Below are 17,933 nucleotides of genomic sequence, written 5' to 3'. Positions count from 1 at the left end.
GTTTAGGGGTATGCGTACCCCTGCCCCCCCCAAGAAAAAAGCACTAGCCCTGTGGACAATCACCAACCCCAGTCAAGTCGCATTCACACAACAGAGGGGGAAATCATGTGATTTGCTGTGATTCCTGCATTGAAGGGGGTGGACTAGATGCCCTTAGGTTCCCCCCCCCAACTCTGCTGTTCTAAGATTCTGTGAATCTCCCGCTCCAATGAAGCTCTGCACAAAGACCAGCATTTGAGACTTTTTCTGAAACAGCTTCGCAGTTTATTCACTCCCTGATTACACACGACAGCGTTAGGGGTGGGGCGAAGGGACAAAAAAAAGAGCGTTTTTCCTTTTTCCAATGGAAGAAATGTCAAGGGGTGCAGAGAGCACACACTGGGTGTACAAAGCAAACAATCATCATTCTTGCAATATCCGGGAGCCCCTCTCCCCCCTCAGGTGAAAACACAAGTTTAATACACACTGGCAAACCGGATTCAAGAGTTTCACAGATGGTCACCCCGACGCAGAGAACACCCAAGTGTGGGCTTCAGGATCACGAACCAAGAGCATAAATAGATATATATATATACACACAAATAGGGCCTTTCCTCTGCATCAGAGCAGGGTCTCCGCGGGAACTTCCAAGCGCGAGGTGGAGGGCCCCAATTCCCCGGTTCCCTGCAACCCAGGAGGTGAGTCAGGGATGCAGGATTCACAGTAGAACCGATGGCTCCTAACTTGCAGAGATTAAGCGCCACCGTGAAGACGTGGGAGCCACAGCAACCGGGTCCGAGCCGCGTCCAGAATTAGGTCGGTCAACAATGGCAGTGGAACCGCGCGCCATTCCAGGCGTTTGGGAATACAGTGCCCATCAGCCCCAGCCAGGCAAGGTGCATGATGGGTGTTATAGTCCCAAGGCATCTGCTTAGCAATGGCTGCAGGGCTTATCACAGTGATGTGGAGGTGGTTTATTAAGAGACAAGTGCAACACGCACGCACTCAAGTTGGAAGCCACCAATGGGCAGTAAACAGTTCGAAGTCTAGAGTCCCCAACAATTTGGTGGCACACACGAAACGCCACAGATCTAAGCCTGACCAGTGAGCAAAGGCCTGGCCTCTCACGCTACAAATCAGTTAACAGAAAGTCCTTTTTCTCTAGACGGAAACATACAGCATTCGGGTGCAGGGCTCTTCCCCTCCCTAAACCTAAAAGTAGTTTCTTCAGGACGTTTCTTCAGCGCTCTAGGGTTGGGTTTTCAGGGCAGGGAGATAGTTCCAAGTGCCAAGTACTGCTAAAATTCCTAATACTGAAGCCCATTAGACTCCTTGTCACCCAGATACTGACAGTTTTTTTTTTGGGGGGGGGGCTGGGGGCTTTTCGTAGGACAGTCCCCCAAATACTAAAATGCAGTATTTTTTTCTTCAAAATGTTTCCCTTCCGCTCAGAACTTCTGTGACATCTCTGCCCAGCATCCTGGGCTCACTATAAATAAACTGCATCCAAATTTAAAAGGTACATCTCTGTTTTCCACGCTTCTGCCACATGCGGTGGAAACAAAGAGGACTGGTAGAATGGGTTGGCGGTCAAAACAAAAAATTAAAAGCACTCCCCAATTTTTTAAAAAAAACACACGCAAAATCTACAATTCTTCTGTATCTGAATTAAACATAAAAGGGGTTAAGAAGAGCCTGATAGGAGTGATATATCCCACAACTTCATTAAAAAAACAACCAGCAAGTCATTCTACTTTGCAAAAACACAGAACGTGGGAATCTGTGCAAACTAAGGCTTCCTTCTAAGTGCTTTCTGCCTCCCGGTCCTTTGCAGTGTGCAACTGGAAAGAAGCTTTCGTTATGGACAGAGCTGATAAACGTTTGTGCCCACACTTTGGGGTGGAAGAACCAGAGGTGGGAGGCAGATTCCCCAGCCAGGAGCACAGACTGGCTTACTGCGTTTCTTTTCAATGGTAGTCCTGGGATAGGAGAGAGGAAAAGACTTGCTTCCCGGGCGCATTTTGGCCTCTGAAATCTTCGCCTCCAGGCGGACAGGCCCTTCGATGGGGCTCATGCACAACACACCAAGCACAACCTCGATTTCGCTTCCTATGCAGTTTGTGGGGCAAGATTCCTCGTTGCCCCTCTAGTGGACGTTTCCCAATAGCTGCCTAGTCCCCCCCCCCCTTGAAGGGAGGCGGCGTCACAAGCCGGAGGGTGCAGGAGATTCTCCCCCAAGTCCTCCCGGAGAAAAGGTTCAGAAGCTGGTGATAGAAGCACATCTCCGGGGTCGGAGAGAGAGAAAAAGACCCAAGCCGGCAGAGGGAGATTCACAGCATGTGAGGCAGGTTCCAGCCCGCTGGACCCAGAGGTATCGCTATTGCTGGAGTTGCTGTTTAGACAAGCAGTTGCGACTTCCCCCACCCTCCCCAAAAAACAAATCCCAGAATCTGAAGTTTCCAAATGAGCACAGCCGATGGGGAAAAAAGAAACGTCGATTGTTTTTCCCGCGCTGCAGAAGTCCACCCTGAATTAAGTGTGTGAGGAAAAAACAGCTGGCTCCTTAATTCCTGCAGCAGCAGCCCCTCTCCCCAAATATCCCCCCCCTTCCCAACCACTCCCTCCCTGCCTTAGAAGTTCTTGAGGCGGCTGTATAGCTCTCGCTTGCTTTTCTCCCCAGCCCAAGTGCGGCTCTTCAGGCGAAAATTGCGAAGGTCTTCTTTGAAGTCTTTGTGGTGCATCGGGCGGTAGTTCTGGGGTTCACAGTGCATCTGGTTTGGGGGGGGGGAGAACAAACAGTGCTTAGTTTATTTTTGGGATTGCTACTGTTATAGCAATTTTTAGGTCTTATATATGTGTAATAAATGTTCATAAATGTACCAAGCAACACATATATAAATTTATAAACCACATGTCTAAAACCCACAGGAAAAGCCATTTTGACTCTTTTGGTCAGCTCAAATATTTCTCTACAAGGTCAAAGGAAATGCAGAAACCTCCCCGTTGTCCTCACAAATGCTGCCAGGCTCCCCAGGTAATCCAGTCAAGTGACCATTAACGGGTAACCTGGCGGACAGGGCAAAAACAACGCACTCAGATTTCTGTTGTAGACCGCCTTTTTGTGATGTATGTATGATGTTTCTGGGGGTAGTCTTGGACAATTTAAAATGTCTATATAAAGGCTTGCATGCATAACTTGGGAGAGTGTGAGGGGAGCACCCTATTGCAACAGTTAATAAAGATCAGGCTTACGAGCTGCTTTGCTTCTCAATATTCTCTGGTTGGCCTCTGTTATTTTCTCCTACCAATAGGGAACCCATGTAAGGACTCTATATGGGCTCTTGGGTACCCCATAAGGGGAAAGGAGTAGCTTTTCACTTATATCACTACAGTCGTACCTCAGCTCCCGAAGGCCTTGGGAGTAGAACGTTCCGGCTCCCGGACAATCGAAAACTGAAAGTGATGTGTTCCGGTTTTTGAATGTTCTTTTAGAATCCGAACATCTGACGGGGCTTCCGATTGGCTGCAGGAGCTTACTGCAGCCAATCAGAAGCCACGCTTTGGAAGTCGAACGGACTTCCGGAACGGATTCTGTCGACTTCTGAGGCACAACTGTATTTTGTTGGTGTTGTGCAAATGATAAAATGCTGCCTTGATTTGTTAATCTTACAATGTGACTTTTGGTTTAATGGTGATGTTTAGCTTATTTTCATAGAATTGTAGATTTGGAAGGGACCCCGAGGGTCATCTAGTCTCACCCCCTGCAATGCAGGAATCTCAGTTAAATAATCCATGACCGATGGCCATTCAACCTCTGCTTAAAACCCCCCAAGGAAGGAAAGTCTACCACCTCCAAAACGAGACCGTTCCACTGCCAAACAGCTCTTCCTGTCAGAAAGTTCTACCTGATGTTTCTGACTAAATCTCTCCTTCCTTGTAACTTGAAGCCACGGGTTCGAGTCCTACCCTCCAAAGCAGGAGAAAACAAGCCTGCTCCCTCTTCCATGTGGCAGCCCTTGAGATATTTGAAGGTGACCTTCATTATCTCCTCTGAAGCCTCCTCTTTTCCATGCTAAACATGCCCAGCTCCTTCAACCATTCCTCATAAGGATCAGTTTCCAGAGCCTTTATCATTTTGGCTGCCCTCCTCTGCACACATTCCAGCTTGTCTAAGCCCATCGCAAAAAACTCACTTGATATTGCGGGAAGAATTCTTTATAGCCTCCTTTCAAGACATACAGCTCAGGATAGTGCAGAGAAGGGTATTCGTTGCTGGCACGGTCTTTTTCCCTGACAAAACGGCACCTATGGAGGAGAGTGCAAATTGTTAACACACATAATCTTAAATACGGAGATGCAGGTGTACACACACACACGGTTTTCTTGCTGTTCTGGGCATCGAAGGTCTAAAAGTACAGGGTCAGGTTTAAGGTGCTGGTTTTGACCTTTAAAGCCCTATGCGGCCTAGGACCCTCGTACCTACAGGACCGCCTCTCCTGGTATGCCCCGCAAAGGACCTTAAGGTCCACAAATGACAACACTTTGGAGGTCCCGAGCCTCAAAGAGGTTAGAGTGGTCTCAACTAGGGCCAGGGCCTTTTCAGTACTGGCCCCAATGTGGTGGAACACTCTGTCCCAAGAGACTAGTGACCTGCGGGACTTGACATCTTTCTGCAGGGCCTGCAAGACAGAGCTGTTCTGCCTGGCCTTTGGTTTGGACTCGGTCTGACCCTTATGTTTCCCTCCCCTTATGGTCTGGATCTATGGGCTACTTTTAAAATGAGGCTACATTTTGAATTGCATTTTAACCTGTATTTTTCTTTTCCCCCCCTTTTTTTTGTTTTTACTGTGATTTTATTGGTGTTAGCTGCCCTGAGGGCTGGGTATTAATAATAATAAAATAATAATAATAATAATAATAATAATAATAATAATAATAAAATAAGAAGAAGAAGAAGAAGAAGAAGAAGAAGAAGAAGAAGAAGAAGAAGAAGAGATTTCCACTTCAAGCCCCTAGTCCTGAAGGAAACGGAAATCTGAAAACACCTATTTCAGAAAAACTGGGAGTGGCTGGGTTTCAGGAGAGGAGGCAGCAGAAGCTACTCACGTTCTGGGTCCTCTCTCGGAGGAGAACTCGCAGTGGAAAACAACGATCACCCTCTTTGCCGGGTCACACGGCACAATGGGCTTCTTGAGAAGGAACTCTTCCACATCCTTTTCCAGAGGGAGGTTCACAGCGCCCTGGAGAGAAAGAAAGGCAGGGTCAGGACAGGATCCATAGCAAAAAGCATCACCAGTTCCCTCCCTTCCACACCTGGTGCGCAAACACACTTTTACTTTTAAGTGCAGGCATGCAACAAAATACAAATCTTGTATTTTGGGAATCCATCTTGAGTGAACAAAGATTTCTGTGGGTGAGCAAGACTCAGACTTTCCGCCAAAGACTCTCACTGCCACTTGATGCTAAGTCTCTAGTGTGATACTTTCCGATTTTGTAGAATCAGAATTGCAAGGGACCCCCCCCAGTGGCTATCCAGTCCAACCCCCAGGATAGGAAGATGTCAACAATCCCTTGGCTAGTCCAGGAATAGAGAGTTCTATAGGGTCATGGGTTTTGTGCTTTGCCAGGACTCTTGAACTTGAAATGAAATGAACTGAAGGCGCGTCTCCACCCCCATTGTTCTGCCTGGACACTGAGGTCCAGCACCAAGGGCCTTCTGGCGGTTCCAACCCTGCGAGAAGCCAAGTTACAGGGACCCAGGCAGAGGGCCTTCTCGGTGGTGGTGCCTGCCCTGTGGAACGCCCTCCCACCAGATGTCCAAGAGAACAACAACTACCAGACTTTTAGAAGACATCTGAAGGCAGCCCTGTTCAGGGAAGTTTTTAATGTGTGACATTTTAATGTATTTTTAATCTTTGTTGGAAGCCACCCAGAGTGGCTGGGGAAACCCAGCCAGATGGGCGGTGTGTGTGTGTGTGTGTGTGTGTAAATAAATAAATAAATAATTGTTGTTATTATTATTATTGAAATGCGGTCTAGTTTAAGTAAGCTAGCGGCTGAAGAGCTGGACATTGATCAGGGGGACAAGGGGTGATGAAAGGTCACCACTTCCCAGACTTCCTCTGGTAGCCTTGAAGGCAACAGGAACAGCCTTCCTCACAGGGGGGGTTGCCAGAGCAAAAGAAATCCTTTTTGCACGTCAAGAGTGCCAAACACAAGACCAAATGCAAGGGCCACAACTGATTTTCATTTTTTTAAAAAAAAGCATCCATCAATATACAGTTTACAAAACACGGAGGATACAGGGAGGAAAACACAGTTTTATAAGGGAGAAGTGATGCAAGGTTTCGTTTTCCCTCCAAAGTCGGTTGTGGGGAGTGAAGGGGGTTGGAATAGATGACCCCTGGTGTCCCCTTCCAACTCCAAAATTCCACGAAGGGATGGGGCCACAAACATCAGGGGTCAGAAGTAATTTTCAGGAGGCTTACTGGGCGAAAGCAGAGCCAATGGCTTATTCCCTTTTTTCAAAACAAGCTTAAGTTTGGCCTTTGGGGGTTTGCCCCCACCCCACAAACGCCCCCACTGGGAATAGCACCACGTATTGGCATTTCCAGAGATGGGGCGTCGTGTGGAAGGAGCAACCAGCTGCCATTGGCAACACGACCCAACTAAAATACTACAAAAAGGAAGTTGCTGGTGCCCTGTGTCCAACCTGAGATGGACGTTGTTTTATTGGCACCTGGAGGGTCCCAAGCCGGGCAGGACTTTGGCAGGGTGATCCCCCAGCCCTTTGAGCTGCGCTTGGGACAGGGGAGGTTCCTCGAACCCAGGGCAGATATGGTCCAGCACCCGACCCCAGCCGGTGACCTCAAGCAGGCAGAGGGCTCACCTTAATGTGGCCTCCTTCGTATTCATAGGGATATCTGCAGTCCACGATCACACAGTTCTCAATGAGGTTGCTGAACTGGCCCATCAGCACAGCAGCCATCTGTGGGCAAGCGACAATAGTAAAAAATAAGCCATGTGCAGAATCACTTGTATTATTTTGCACCCAAGACATTAAGCACTGCTTGCTGCCATCCTGGGAGTGCAGCCTGGAAGAGGCCACTGGTGCCAGACTTCATTTTCATCATCATCATCATCATCATTATTATTATTATTATTATTATTATTATTATGTTTTTATTTATACTTTTCACGTTTGTACATTTCATTAGTTCTACAATCATTTTAACATTTCAAAGTTCGACTTCTTTCCCTCTCTTTCCTTAAATTTATCATCTTCTGCATATCCAAATTCATTTAATTTGCTCATTTAATTACCTACTTTAAATATATACTCTTATAATAATAATAATAATAATAATAATAAATGTTTATTTATACCCCGCCCTTCCCGGTTCAGAAAACCGGGCTCAGGGCGGCTAACAACAAATTTAAAACACTTTAATTGATGCTACAAAAAACAGCATAAAATACGGCATAAAACGTCAGTAACAATGAAATCAAAAATCAAATTGATAGGTAGGATTTGGTAGGAGTCTAAAAAGCCCTGGACACAAATTTTAATGGCTTTCTAGCGACTATGGTGGATCATGTTCCAGAAGTAATGTTTTTAGTGTTAACTCTGAAGTGTAGACTAGATTCTGACCAAACTCAGCCTCCTGGCGTATATTTTGCTCTAGGAGGAAGTTTGGTCAGAACCAGGGCGCATCGGTTTCTAGATGTGAATTTCCTCCCAGTTCTCCTTCCCCCACTATGGTATTTTTGAACAGTTGCACTGGGGCACAAGATCCATGGGTAAAGCAAGGCTGTATGACCAGGTCTCCAAGGTGGTGGCCCCAACAGCTGCGGAAAGCAGAGCTACAGGTCACTTGTGCGAAAGAGGAAGAAGCGGCCCAGGATAGTGGATTCCAAACTTGCTCACCATTTCTGGAGAGATGTACTTGAGGTCCTGGTGCTTCCCTTCCACCGTTTGCAAAACGTAAGCCTAGCAGGGAAACAAATGCATTTTAGTCCTTCTGAAAGGCTACAATTTCATTCAATTTTGCATTGTTTCGTGTTTGCACTGGTACTGCAAGCAGTCTTTTTTGGCCAAAAGGCAGTAAACACATAGCATAGCATAACCTAGCACGGTTTGCAGGGATGCAAACAGCGGGGTTCTTGCTGGTACCTTCGAGAAGTCTCCAATGAGCTCCCGATGGTCGTTGTCCAATATGTTTGCGATCTCGCTGGGGCAGCAGGAGCGAGAGCGAACCAGCCGAGGTTTCTAGGAAAAGCGGAGGAGAAGGACTGTTAGGGAGGCTGCACGGCCACATCCAGGATGCCAAACCCAGTAAGCATCCTGAGATCGGAACAGGGAACCATCGGCCCTGTACCGCGACTCCCATCAGCCCCAGCAAACATGGCAAAGAATGGTGGGAGTTGTAGATCACTGACACCCAGAAGGCCAGAGGTGGGAACTTTCTCCCGCTAAAACCGGCATCAGAATCTCCACCCAGGTTTTTGCTTTTTAAATAACAACTGATAATGTTATCAGTATATTCTGCTTTGAAACTTTCGTCGCAGTCAAGCGCTACACAAATCTTGCAAAATGAAATAAACAAAGCCACAACAAGTGTACAAAAAGCCGCTGTCACCCCTTTCTTCTGACGCAGCCCCCAGAAATTGAGCAAAACCTCACAAGAAATACGTGGCAACCCATTTTAAAAGACCGGGCCAGAAAGAGCCCTTAGGACTTGGAAAGCTAAGGATCGACCAGCCTTCACACTAGCAGCCTGCCTCCCAATTATATTATTATTTAAATTCATTAGTTGCTTTTTTTTACCGCAGTAATTTGAAGCAACCTCCAACATCTTAAGCAAAACGCACACGTTAAAAAGAAAAATCTGAAAGTTTAAACTACATTAAAATATCCATGCAAAAAGGCCGCAGATGGTTCAAAGCCAAAGGCCTGGTGAATGAAGAACGTTTTTGCCTGGCACCTAAAGATATGCAACGATGGCGTCAGATGGGGAGAGCATCCCACAAGCAGGGAGCCACCCCTACAAAGGCCCTGTTCCCTTTATGGCTGCCTCCAACCCTCTCTCTTCCCACGTCCTTTTGAGGCAGCCTTTGTTGCATGAATTACCGGCTCTTCTTCCTTCTCTTCGATGGCGCCGCCAGCCAGACTCTTCCGCCTCTTGTTTTTCACCGGCGTCTCTTTGTCCTGGGGCCGGTCCAGGCGCTTCAGGATGGGCCGGATGACAGCGCTGGGCATGGACGGGGAGCGGAAAAGACGGCGGCATTTGCCGGTTCCCAGGGGGCTCTGCTTCAGTTTGGGGGAGAAAGGGGGAAATCGTGAGACTCCAATACTGCATGAAAGAGAAACAGACCTTGGCACAGTCCTTTTTATTTACCGTATTTTTCACTCCATAAGATGCACTTTTTCCCTCTTAAAATCTAAGGGGAAAATCTCAAGAGACAAGCTCTGGGAGCAGCGGGAAGGCTGCGTGCAGCATTTCAGCTGCTCCCCGACCAGCTTTTTGGGGGTGCGGGTGGGGGAAAGCCGGGCTTCCCCCTGCCAGCCCCAAGGAGCGGGTCGAAAGGAACCCGAAGCCTCCGGAGCGCAGCAGGAACTCCCGCCACGCTCCGGAGGCTGCGGGTTGCCTTCACTGAAGGCGACTGGACGCACCTTGAATGCATTGGACACACCTTGTTTTAGAGGGGGAGAACAAGAAAAAAATTCTCCCCTTCTCTGCGCAGCGCCCCTTCAGCGAAGCGGGAGGAGAAATGGAGGGGGCTCCGTTTCTCCCGCCGCTTTGCTGAAGGGGCGCTGCACAGAGAGGTAGATTTTTTTTCTTGTTCTCCCCCTCTAAAACATCCTATGGTCGGATGCGTCCTATAGAGCAGTGTTCCGCAACCTTGGGCCTCCAGCTGTTTTTGGACTACAACTCCCATCATCCCTCGCTAGCAAGACCAGTGGTCAAGGATGATGGGAATTGTAGTCCAAAAACAGCTGGAGGCCCAAGGTTGGGGAACACTGCTATAGAGCGACAAATACGGTATATAAAAACGCAACAAAGACAAAGGCATTTCACATGGCCTCGAAAAATATACTGTTTGTGGAAATATTGCGGGGTCAGGAGGAAAGGCCCGAGACAAAGCGTTTTCCTGCATTGCAGGGGCTGGAATGGATGACCTTCAGGACCCATCCAACACGACAATTCTAGAAATTTTCCACCACTGTTTCTTAGCAAGAATCAAGTTCCACATTGAAAATTAATTTTTAAAAAATTGGGGGGGAAAGAATCAAGTTCCACATGGGGAAGGCTTGAATCAACTTGACTTCTCCCTCACAAATGTGGGGCAAGGCTTTGCCGACCTGGCAACCTCCAGAGGCTTCGAACTACAACTCCCATCAGCCCCTGCCAGGACACAGGAGCCACTGAAACAGTCTAACATGCAGGCAGTTTCAATCTCAGCAATTAGTTGGAAGGCCAGGCGGCCATCCAGCCCTAGCATATCCAGAGCAGTTTGCAAGAAGCTCCAGAAGTGAGCAGCCCACTCCCAAACACCCCACTGCAATAACTCTCTATTAGCAAAAAACCACACACACTATCTGCACAAGTTTCAGGCCTAACGAGGACAGCAACTCCTATCTGGTAGGTCTTCCCCCATGAAGCAGTTGTTGAGACTGAAGGTCCCCGATTCTCCATAGCTTCCTAAGTCCCCTCCTCTACAGGATTTCCCCCAAGCAATCGGAGACTGTGCCTCTGCGAAGCCAACCTCTCCTCCGCCCTCTTCACGCCTCTCCTGGTTCTTGGAGATTCATCTCTACCTCTCTCCTGCTTCTGCCTCCAATTCTGGGCTGCTCTCTTCCCTGGTCACTCCCTGCTCACTGAACCCTGTTGCCTCCTGATCTTCCAACCCATCTTCTTCCCAGTCCTCCCACTTTAACCACTCACTGTCGTCCCCCCACAACTCCCCACTGGGGAAGGAGATGGGGATCTCAGGAGAGGAAAGAACAAGGGAGAAGGAAGCTGAAGTTTCTCTTTCTTGAAATGCCACACCAACACCAGTACCAAGACCCTGGTCACCCACAGAATAAATTCTTTTTTGGAGGGGGGGACAGGGGACAAACAAAGGGTGTTAACACGGCACTGTCACGTACCAGGCTGGACTCATCTTCCTTCCTCACCAGAGGGGCCATTAGCAAGTTCTCCATACCCAACGGGAAATTTCCATCGCCCTGGAGGAGGGAAGGTAGGACCCATTTATAGAAGTGGGGCTGGCTCAGAAGACCCCCACCCGAGGCTGGGGGTTTGTGCAATAGGAAGAGAGGGCAGGGGGACCCCAAAGAATACGAAAGGAGCAAGGGGCTAAAATCTAACAAGCAGGCAGCCTCAAAACACATCGGAAGAAAGACACCCAAAGTAAAGGAATTCAAAAACAAAGCCAATAAATCAAAGCAGCCGATTTTAAAAACTTAGGAGAACAAAATATTCTGTGCTAGCTGATTTCTGGGCCATTTTTTGATGGCTGCTCCGCATACAACACAGGACAGTACTCTTAACTGTATATACGAATCTGCCGTACGTAGTGACGCTACTGGATCAAGTTACAAGAGATCTGCCAGCAAGAATTCTTCTGGCAAAGTATTGGAAGACACAAGAACTACCCACTCTGGAAGAATGGCAGACGAAGGTGATTGACTATATGGGACAGGCAGAGATGACCGGCAGAATCCGTGACCGGGGAAAGAGACAGTGGAAGAAGATTGGAAGAAATTTAAAATATATCTTAAAAATTGCTGTAAAATTGAGGAGTGTTAAGATGTTAAGGAACTAGGAAACAGAGAACTGCAGCTGTAATCAATAAGTTAAAAAAGGGGGGGGGGATTTAATGAAAGTGAATTAAAATAAATGGTTAATTGGAGGAGTTGCTGAAGAAATGTAAAACAAGGATGCAGAAAAGGGGAGGTATGGGGAAGTCCGGGAAGTAAGGTGCATGAAAATAAGATTATGAAATTATACATGTTTATATGTTTGTATGTTTTTGTTTTGTGTATTGTTTGTTTTTATTATGTGTTTGGAAAATTAATAAAAATTTATTAAAAAAAAACACAAGAGATCTGCCAAGGATGCCACCATAGCCTTCCTCGGAGGAAGGTTGGAATATGAATGTCATACAAAAAGGCGGTCCTTGCACAGACCCACAGCACTGTTCCCTTGGGACTTCTACAAAATTTTGTAGAAATTCTACAAAAAACTGCCTTCTGATGAGTCCGAGCTGCAAGCAATGACAAGCTCCACACAGAATTCAGAGAAAATCTCAATATTGATAGCATATTTTCTATCCAGGTCACAAAGACAAGTTCAAAAATCGGCCAGCTGTGTTTAGCACAGCTCTTCCCCTTCTATATGCCTAACAAGCAGACAACTAAAAGTCTAATTAATTTTGTGATTTTGGAGAAAGCTCAACAAAAAACTGCAGTTCGCACACAGACATCAAAAAACAGTAGCGGAAATGGCGATACAGTCTGAGGTTTGCAGAGTGAGCCATGAAAGTTATATTGCAACGCCAACCAGGTTTCTTTGGGAATTTTCACCACTGAAACCTACTCCCAAGTCAGCCTTGCTTGGGATTGCAGTTCAAGCTGACAGAATTTTGCTTTCTTTGACGCAAGATAGGATATTAAAAGCCCTACCTTCAGGTCTTCTTCATCCAGGATTTCCAAAAACCCATCATCATCATTATCTTCGTCAACCATGAAGGAGGTCAAGGACGAGCGGCGGAGGTAGACATGGCTATCAGACCCTGGGCTCCTGTTCTCTTTCTCTGGGCTCGAATACTGAAAGGGGCAAGGAACACAGAACCATCAAGACATTTTGCATTTATTAAACTCCTTTATGCCCTAGGAAATGGCTCCCAGAGTGGCTTTTTAAAATAACAACAACAATCATAAATTCAGTAGCATTACTCTTGGGTTTGCAATCTTAAAAAGGCACGTCACAAGAGGAAAAAGGGACAGGAGGGAGAAGGAAAACATGCAACAGTGAAAGACATGAAATGGGAGGGGGCTGAAAAAAAGCCACCGTTGTGTATTTGTTTCAAAGCACCTTGCCCCTCCACCTTGTTCATTTTATTATGGTCATACCCTGTTCTTCATCAAACGTAGAACAATGGCAGCAGGATGTAACAGGAATCCCAGGAGATCTCCCACCCGGGGTCTGTCTAGACTAAGGCCTGTTTAAACCCAGCTATGTGACTTTAATTGGCAATTATCAATTGGCTGCAAAAGGGGGAAAAAACCCTGGGGGGTTTCTATGCTCACCACTTCTGCAACAAAAGCTGTTTTCTCCCCCCCCCCCCAATTCTTGAAGAAAAATTGAGTGCAATGCTCAACATGTCAAATGTTCTCCCGAAACGCAGCAACTGCTGGGACTGTGCATGTCTGCATCTAACCTAAGCTAAGAGTCACAGGCACAGTTATCATCCGGCTGAGACCCAAAAATCCATCTTGGATTTAACGCCAAGAATTAGGAAATGAGAGGCGAACAAAAACTGCAGAAAAACAAATAAATCAGAAAGCATTGCTCTTACCCAAAAGAAGCACTCACCATGAGGTCTGGAGCAGAGTTTGGCCTCTGTGCAAAGGGGTCTTTCTTGCCAGCTCCACCACCGGAGAGGCACAACCTGCCCGCAGGTCGCAGGGGCTTCTTGAAGATGGCGCCTTCCTGCAGGGGGAGGAAGTAGAGATGCGCTGCAACTTTCGGAAGGACGCGAGGAAGTCGCCCTTCAGCAGCGCTGCGCAGTGGGCGGAGAGGGGGGGTCAGGGGGCCGCACCAGGAAGGCACAGTTCTCACCACTTACATTTTCCCCATTGCCCTGGAGGCCAGAGTCCGTCTCGGCCGCCGCCGGGCTGTTGAATTCCTTGCGGTTGGAAATGTTCCTCAGCCTGGGACTTGAGCCCAGAAACTGCACCTGTCAAGCCACAGAAGGAGGATGAGTTTTGCACTCAGGTTTAGATTCTCATGGGCAACCCCACAGGACAAGCGTCTCCACCCTCCGTCGTTCAGCCCGGACACTGAGGTCCAGCTCCAAGGGCCTTCTGGCAGTTCTCTCACTGTTAAGTTACAGGGAACCAGGCAGAGGGCCTTCTCGGTGGTGGCACCCGCCCTGTGGAATGCCCTCCCATCAGATGTTAAGGAAATAAACTACTGTATCTGACTTTTAGAAGACATCTGAAGGCAACCCTGTTTAGGTACGTTTTAAAATGTTTGATGTTTTATCGTGTTTTTAATATTCTGCTGGGAGCCGCCCAGAGTGGCTGGGGAAACCCAGCCAGATGGGCGGGGTACAAATAATAAATTATTTGTTGTTGTTGTTATGAAATGCCCACAAAAAGCAGGGAATGAATTTCTGCAAGCACATCCTACATCACTGCAGTTCCTTGCATTGCAAGGGGTTGGACTAAAGGACCTTTTGGGTGCCCTCCAGCTCTATGATTCTACAATATGGCTGCTGAAAGATTAGGACTCAGCCTAGCTGCACGAAGACTCCCTTGCTCCTGAGCATGTAAAGAATATTTCCGTCCCTACTTCTCAAGATGAGGAGGCACCAAGCGAAGCTTCCCGATTTTAAAAAAACTGGTAAACTTACCGGCAAAGATTGGATTCTTCTGATGGGAAGATAATCACTGCAAGGAAAAAGAGAGAAATCATCGTCAGCTGCAGACTCTGGAACTCTCTCCCACTGGAGATTTTTATCCTACTCTGAATCTGTGCCTGGTCTGAAATTATTTAAGAAGGTTTAAAAAATTGTTTTTGCATATGAAACTGCTGTTTATTGTGGGTTTTCTATTCTCAAATCACTTTGCAATGTTCCATAAAAAGACATTCACATGTGAGTCCCGCTTGGTAAATTCTCCTTCACATGCAATAGCAATTTCCACAAGGGACATTTGCAGCCTCTCAACAACACCCCAACAATTGCAAAGGGCAGATCCAGGCAGGACTGACCTCTATGAAAACCTGCAGATAAACAGCTATCAATCAGTGGAGGCAATACTGAGTTAAGACAGTACAAGGCAGCTTCCTGCATGCAGACCAGGAAAACCTTGCCGCTCGATTCTGCTGCATGCATAGGCGACCTAGTTAGTTCAGTCTCCCCAGCGCCATAATGGGAGCCTTGCCAATAATAATAATAATGAGCAGAGACAGGAAAAAAGCCCACCCACCAGCCTCAGGAACCTGGAGATAATAAACCCTGAAATATTATTAGCGTCTGCAAGTCTTGGCGTGCTCAGGCGACGTGCAGAAGGTAGCAGATGGTTTCTTAAGCAAGACAGGAGTGGGTGGGTGGGGGGGGTGAAGCCCTCAAGGATGGGGAGTTGAGGGCATCTCAAAGGAGAAAGGGGGAGGGAGAGAAAGAGTCAGGGGGCTTTCCTGGGTCATTGTGCCACTGTAGGGTGTAAAGAACTTACTTTCTGAAGACTCTTTGAGACCCGAACATGTTCCTCTCAAACCTGTTGGATAAAGACAGGAAAATCATGCAGGTTTCGCTCAGTGTCAAGGGGCACCCCCAATGCGTTGCTGCGAGAGTCCCTGACTGGGGGGGGCCAACAGCCTCCCAAGGGTGCCGTGTGGGCTAGCGTGGGTGCGAATCAGGGCCAGCTACACCCTAACCCGGGCTGCCTTGCCCCAAAAGCAGAGAGGGAGGCAGAAATCCTCCCATTCACACAACTTAAGACCATCAAAAGAGCCTTCCTGGATCAGGCCCAGCTAGTCCACAATGGCCACGACCCAGGTGCCCCAAAGGGAAATCTACAAAGCAGGATTCGAACACAAGAGCAGCACTCCCACTTCTTGTGGTTTCCAGCAAGTGGGGTTCAGGAGTGACTGTGGAAGCAGAGCAGAGCCATTGTGGCCATAACCCTTTCCTCCTCCTCCTAATCCACTTCTAAAGCCATCCAGTTTAGCTGCTATCACAGCTTCCTGTGGCAGGGAGTTCCACAGTTTAATGGACAGATGGACTTCGTTCTATATGTCCCAAATTTCCCAACATGCAGCTGCCTCGGACGTCCCTGAATTCAAGCGTTAGGGGAAGAGGGAAGAAAACTTTTCCCCACCCTCTTTCTCCCGTCATAAACTTCTGCCGCCTCGCCTCTTCCTCGCCTGCTCTCTAAATCAAGCAATTCACCAAAAAAGGCCGTCAGCTGACCAGCTATGAATTTTTCTTTTTCAACTCTGCACTTCAGAAACTAAAAGCAGTTGCCCAATGTCTTGCTTTTTTGTGCCGAGTTCATATCCCACTCCTCTATAGCCATACCATGTTCGGCCATTCCTGTCTCCCGCTGTGCAGTGGTTTCACACGCACGCACACACAGAGTGTTCCAGCTGCCCTGAGCTGGGCCCCCTTGCGCTGTGGCCACTCGAGAGTTAATAAGCGTGGCCCGGGCGGTTGCAGGGTGGTCTTTGTGGAGACATGAAAGCGGCTGCCAGCTTTGGGCAAGGAGGGAGGGGGCCTTGCTTCAAGGATCTCCAGGAAAGAGGATCAAAGATCCCTTTCTGCATGGAGGCGTGGGGAGAACAAGGGCATTCCCATGGCAGCGGGTGCTGCTGCGAATCTGGGTGGGGACTCTCCCGGGTGCCATCTGCCAGCTACGTGGCACAAACCCAACCCCCCCCCCCCGGCTATTGCTGAACACACACGCCCATCGCCAGCCTTCCGAGTAAGGTTATTCCCCTCTGCTGTTAAGCAACATTTGCAACCGAGGTTCGGAGGTTCGCCTTAATTCAGCCAGGGCTGCGCAACAGAAAACGCAGCAAGCCACGCGCTGCAGATCACTTATAAGGATGGCAAAGATGGCTGGATCAGGCCAGCGGCCTATCTGGCCCAGTCACACAGCGGCCGACCAGGATCCGAGCACAATAATAAATAATAATTTTTTTATTTATACCCCCGCCCTTCCCGGTTCAGAAAACCGGGCTCCGGGCGGCTAACAACAAATTTAAAACACTTAATTGATGCAACAAAACCAGCATAAAATACAGTATCAAACGCGAATAACAATAAATTCAGAATTCAAAATCAATTTGGGGGGGAAATCCATCCAATAAACATTAGATGATCACCAGGGCTAGCTGGCTAAATTAGTCCTGTTTGGGCCATTGAGGAGAACACTGTGCAGTGGTCCGGGGCTGGCTTGCTGCGTAATTGCAGAGTTGCCCTAGATCAGGCTTCCTCAACCTCGGCCCTCCAGATGTTTTGAGACTACAGTTCCCATTATCCCTGACCACTGGTCCTGCTAGCTAGGGATGATGGGAGTTGTAGTCCCAAAACATCTGGAGGGCCGAGGTTGAGGAAGCCTGATCTAGAGGAAGATGCACACAAGTCCATGTTCGTCCAGGCACACCTGGCTGGGCTGGGCTCACAGCCCACAAGTCCCAACCAAAAGGAAAACGGATTTAAAGCCCACCCAACCCCTCGCTGCAGGCTCTTCACAAAGGCAATCTCCACCCACCGCAGACAAAAGAGACAGTGCAATGTATTGGTTACAGTGTCAGACAAGGGCATGGGTTCAAATCCCGCCGCTCAGCCGTGAAGCTCCCTAGGTGTGACCTTGGGGCCCCATTGCTATCTTATCTCAGCCTAGCCTACCTCGAAGGGGTGTTGTATGGGGGGCGGTTAAACAAAGAAGGGAAAGAATGGATGCCACCTTGAGCTCCTGGGAGGAAAAGCTGGGATATAAATACAGAAAATGAAAATACGTCTGTCCCCCAAGTACAAAAGGCCTCACTGAAGCAGCCCCCGTTTCAAGAGGGGAGCCTGTTGCATCTCCCGACACCTTTGAAGATGGATGAATGCAAGAGAAGGAGGCAGAAGAGAAGTATTTAAGGTCCTTCAACTGGACAATCGCAAGGAATGCAAGCTTTTCACCAAGAGGCTGCGGCTCAGAAATCCAGGCAGAT

At 48.0% G+C, this 17,933-nt stretch overlaps 1 protein-coding gene across 4 annotated transcripts in view; it reads right to left on the bottom strand.

Moving 5' to 3' along the window:
- Positions 1 to 241: 241 nt before the first annotated feature.
- Positions 242 to 17,933, bottom strand: part of CDC25B (cell division cycle 25B) — a 29,571-nt gene continuing 11,879 nt past the window's right edge. The window contains exons 4-16 of one of the 4 annotated variants that reach the window (XM_028744434.2): positions 15,446 to 15,487; positions 14,623 to 14,659; positions 13,834 to 13,944; positions 13,581 to 13,697; positions 12,668 to 12,811; positions 11,132 to 11,209; positions 9,078 to 9,289; positions 8,153 to 8,246; positions 7,907 to 7,969; positions 6,869 to 6,967; positions 5,086 to 5,219; positions 4,173 to 4,284; positions 242 to 2,750 (exon numbers count right to left, since the gene is read on the bottom strand). In XM_028744434.2, the coding sequence (XP_028600267.2) occupies positions 2,610 to 2,750; positions 4,173 to 4,284; positions 5,086 to 5,219; positions 6,869 to 6,967; positions 7,907 to 7,969; positions 8,153 to 8,246; positions 9,078 to 9,289; positions 11,132 to 11,209; positions 12,668 to 12,811; positions 13,581 to 13,697; positions 13,834 to 13,944; positions 14,623 to 14,659; positions 15,446 to 15,487 (1,384 nt within the window). In that variant the 3' untranslated portion in view covers positions 242 to 2,609. Of the gene's footprint in view, positions 2,751 to 4,172; positions 4,285 to 5,085; positions 5,220 to 6,868; positions 6,968 to 7,906; positions 7,970 to 8,152; positions 8,249 to 9,077; positions 9,290 to 11,131; positions 11,210 to 12,667; positions 12,812 to 13,580; positions 13,698 to 13,833; positions 13,945 to 14,622; positions 14,660 to 15,445; positions 15,488 to 17,933 lie in introns of all 4 variants that reach the window. The other 3 variants (XM_028744436.2, XM_028744435.2, XM_028744437.2) reach the window with 3 other exon arrangements.

This window comes from Podarcis muralis, chromosome 9 (genome assembly GCF_964188315.1).
Source record: "Podarcis muralis chromosome 9, rPodMur119.hap1.1, whole genome shotgun sequence".
Lineage (NCBI taxonomy): Eukaryota > Metazoa > Chordata > Lepidosauria > Squamata > Lacertidae > Podarcis > Podarcis muralis.
This window is presented reverse-complemented; position numbering and strand designations above follow the sequence as displayed.